Source organism: Rhagoletis pomonella, unplaced genomic scaffold (genome assembly GCF_013731165.1).
Source record: "Rhagoletis pomonella isolate Grant_MI unplaced genomic scaffold, Rhpom_1.0 Rhpom_scaffold_14651, whole genome shotgun sequence".
Classification (NCBI taxonomy): domain Eukaryota; kingdom Metazoa; phylum Arthropoda; class Insecta; order Diptera; family Tephritidae; genus Rhagoletis; species Rhagoletis pomonella.
In genome coordinates, this window is record NW_023473173.1 from 1 (window position 1) to 3,155 (window position 3,155).

Below are 3,155 nucleotides of genomic sequence, written 5' to 3' on the forward strand. Positions count from 1 at the left end.
ATAAGTTTGCACCAAAAAAATTGTATACCATTAAAATGAGGAAAAAGAGCGGATCACGCCCACTTGTTCGTTTTGTTCTAGCTTAACGGGCCATATTATGCACTTAAGCCTCCAGAACGTCTACGTTTTGCAGGTTTTGCAAGATTTAAGGTATTGGCCCAATGCACGCTTGCTTTGCTTGCTTTGCTTACTTTAGTTTGCTTTGCTTTACTTTGAAGGCTTTTATGGCCTAATGGTAGCTTTGAACGCTGTCATAGTAGTCAGCTGATTTTCAATGCGCGCAAATATACCCGCCATTCTTTGTTGTGCCAGCAAGTATAATTGTGAATTTTAGTTAAAATATATGTTATTAAACAATTATTTGTTACTAAGAACATTATTTTTTACAGATACCTTGCTTTTTTATCGTTCCGGTTTTGGTGAAGCTGCATTTGGCTGCGCCACTCACCACCCGTGTTTATTAGACGTCATATTCAATTGGAGGTAAAAGAGTTTATATTAAACAATTATTTGTTGCTAACAACATTATTTTTTTTCAGATACCTTGCTTTTTATCGTTCCGGCCACCAGATTCGTTGGTTTTCATAAAGTTTCATTTGGCAGTACAAAATGTTGACTCGAAATGCTGAACAAGTTTTGAGAATTTTCCTAATTTTAGCGAAAATGCGTAAATTAAAACTGCGATTAAAACAGAAGCGCCGATTTTGGGTTCGGAAATTGTACTTAGAGCGACACAAATATGGATTGTTTGAAATTTCATTAAGAAACTTGGCTGCAGATGAGGAGCAGTTTAACAAGACATTAAGAATGCCCTTTTCGTTATTTAATGTGCTGCACGAATTTCTGGAGGCTTCGCTGACCAAATATTCAATCAGAACACCAATATCGAGCCGCTGCAGACTATTTATAACCCTGATGTAAGAGAAAATCGGTTTTACTTAATAGTATACGTATAATTTTCCATATATGTATCTGGTTTTATTTTTTTGTTGCAGATATTTGGCTCACGGTGGCACTCGGCAATTCCACACAATAGTTCACAGGATCGGCCTGACGACTTTCAGGAAGATTACGTTGGAGACATGTATGACCATATGGGATCTGTTAGCTGACCTGTATGTGGCGACCCCGTCAGAAACGGAATGGGGACGTATTTCCAATGAGTTCAAGTCGCTGTGGAATATGCCCAACTGCGTTGGTTCCATCGACGGAGAGCACATTAATATTACCTGTCCAGCGAATTCAGGGTCGATGTACTATAATTACAAAGGCAATTATAGTATCGTGCTTTTGGCCGTATGTGATGCCAATTATACCTTTACCTGCGTTGACATCGGAGCATATGGAAGTCAAAGCGATGGCGGTGTCTACCACTTTTCAAAACTGGCAGATGCTATTGAAAATGATAGGCTCGGCCTTCCACATGATCAGCCTCTGCCAGGAGAAACCGAGCCATTTCCACATTATTTAGTAGGAGATGCTGCTTTTCCCTTACGGCGTTATTTAATGCGACCATATCCGGGTAGAGGTATTCCAGAAGAGCAAGAGTATTTCAATAAAAGACTCTCTCGTGCAAGAAGAGTTATAGAAAACGCATTTGGAATACTCACTGCCAAATGGAGAATATTGAGAACGACGTTATGCATGGCCCCGAAAAATGCAGAACAAATAGTGAAAGCTTGTATTGTCTTGCATAATTTTATTAAGCTTTCGTGTGCAAACTATGTAGCAAGCGATTTTGTTGATCGCTACGAAGAGGATGCCACCATCGCTGGCTCATGGCGAAACGAAGTAGTTCCATTGCCCTCAATAAGTAGGGTGTCATCGAACCGAGGCAGTTCAAATAATTATGATTTAAGGGATGCTCTGAAGACACATCTTTTTAACAATAAAATTTAAATAATTACTACTCACTGAATATGCTTTGTTTTTATTATTTAAGATAGAAAACAAAAATTTGAACTCACAGTATGAGGACACTTATTGGTAAGGTTTAAATGTCGTCACATCTTTCAGGTTCGATTACATATTTATTACATATTATTACATTACATATATATATTATATATTACATATATATTCGATTACATATTTAATTCGCAAAATCAAAATCAGATTTCATACTAAATTAGATTACATATAAAGTTCGCAAAATTGAATTCAAACTGGATGTCATTTAAATTTTTAAATTTCGTAAATTCAATTTTTATAATTTTTATATTGAGCATAGACGTATTGAAGTACGTCCATTTGAAAATCTAGGCGGCTCTCTTCTGGGACCTTCTCAAACACTTCGCCAATCGCACCCAAGAAATTGTTGTGTGTTTTTTTTGACTATCCACAAACTGACTTACTTCGTTGACTAGATCGTTAAAGGCGGCGTTCTCATCGTTTTTTTTCTTTTGTCTCTTAGCCGGCGTTGGGGCAGTGGTTTCTTGCTCTTCTATTATAATGTTCCCACTCTCGCCTATTTGGAATCCAAAGGAAGTATCCAGTATATCTGGTTCTTGTCCGAGAACTTCTGGCGTTTGGGAGACGATGTTTGTTGTTGTCCTTAAAATATGTACATATAAATTACAATTTAAAATATAAATACTTGTTGTACAAATGTAAAGTACACTTACTGTCTGGGCGTGACCGTGTCTTTCAAAAACGACGCAGCACTTCCGCTAGGTTGTTGATCAACCTTCAATTCTATTCCATATCGGTCTCTTAACGATTTCCATCGCTTTCGGCAGTTTTCCTCTGTAAAGTAAAAATATAGTATTCGTCACAATTATTCGTCACAAATTTGTTATAATTTGGTTCGTCCTATTACAAAACTGCTATATGTTTGAAAAACTCTATACTAACCAGGATGTCCCACAGCAGCAGCTACATTTCGCCAAGCCAAATCTTTCTTCACCCGATCGCGGTAACTAAGCTGTCGTTTGTCCCACAAGCAGTTGTGTTTCAATCTCTGCTATAAGTTTTTCTTCGAACATCTTGCACTAAAGCTTCCGATATACCAACCAACACACAAGAATCGGATAATACAGCAGCCGGAACGATAAAAAAGTAAGGTATCTGTAAAAAATAGTGTTGTTAGCAACAAATAATATTATTAATAACAAATAATTGTTTAATATAAACTCTTTTACCTCCAGTTGAATATT

General features: G+C 37.1%; 1 protein-coding gene and 1 long non-coding RNA gene across 4 annotated transcripts; one reads left to right on the forward strand and one right to left on the reverse strand.

The window, feature by feature from the left end:
• Nucleotides 1–156: 156 nt before the first annotated feature.
• On the forward strand, nt 157–1,918 carry LOC118757130 (protein ALP1-like). Of its 2 annotated transcripts, XM_036491869.1 has the most exons (3): nt 157–483; nt 540–917; nt 996–1,918. In XM_036491869.1, the coding sequence occupies exons 2-3, from the start codon at nt 610–612 to the stop codon at nt 1,897–1,899; spliced, it is 1,212 nt and encodes a 403-aa protein (XP_036347762.1). In that variant the 5' UTR covers nt 157–483; nt 540–609; the 3' UTR covers nt 1,900–1,918. The 2 variants fall into 2 exon arrangements, with proteins under 2 accessions (XP_036347762.1, XP_036347763.1); XM_036491870.1 differs by lacking the exon at nt 157–483 and having other exon boundaries at nt 527–917.
• LOC118757131 lies at nt 1,798–3,155 on the reverse strand. Of its 2 annotated transcripts, XR_004995186.1 has the most exons (5): nt 3,141–3,155; nt 2,854–3,066; nt 2,625–2,745; nt 2,355–2,553; nt 1,798–1,878 (listed from the first exon to the last, which is right to left on the reverse strand). It is a non-coding gene; the product is annotated as an uncharacterized LOC118757131 (long non-coding RNA). The 2 variants fall into 2 exon arrangements; XR_004995185.1 differs by lacking the exon at nt 1,798–1,878 and having other exon boundaries at nt 2,325–2,553.

Excerpts from the sequence above, each read along its gene's own strand:
- LOC118757130 (XM_036491869.1), top strand. The coding sequence starts at position 610 with ATGTTGACTCGAAATGCTGAACAAGTTTTGAGAATTTTCCTAATTTTA. Across the intron at positions 918-995 it reads AGACTATTTATAACCCTGAT|ATATTTGGCTCACGGTGGCA; the intron begins GTAAGAGAAAAT and ends TTTTTGTTGCAG.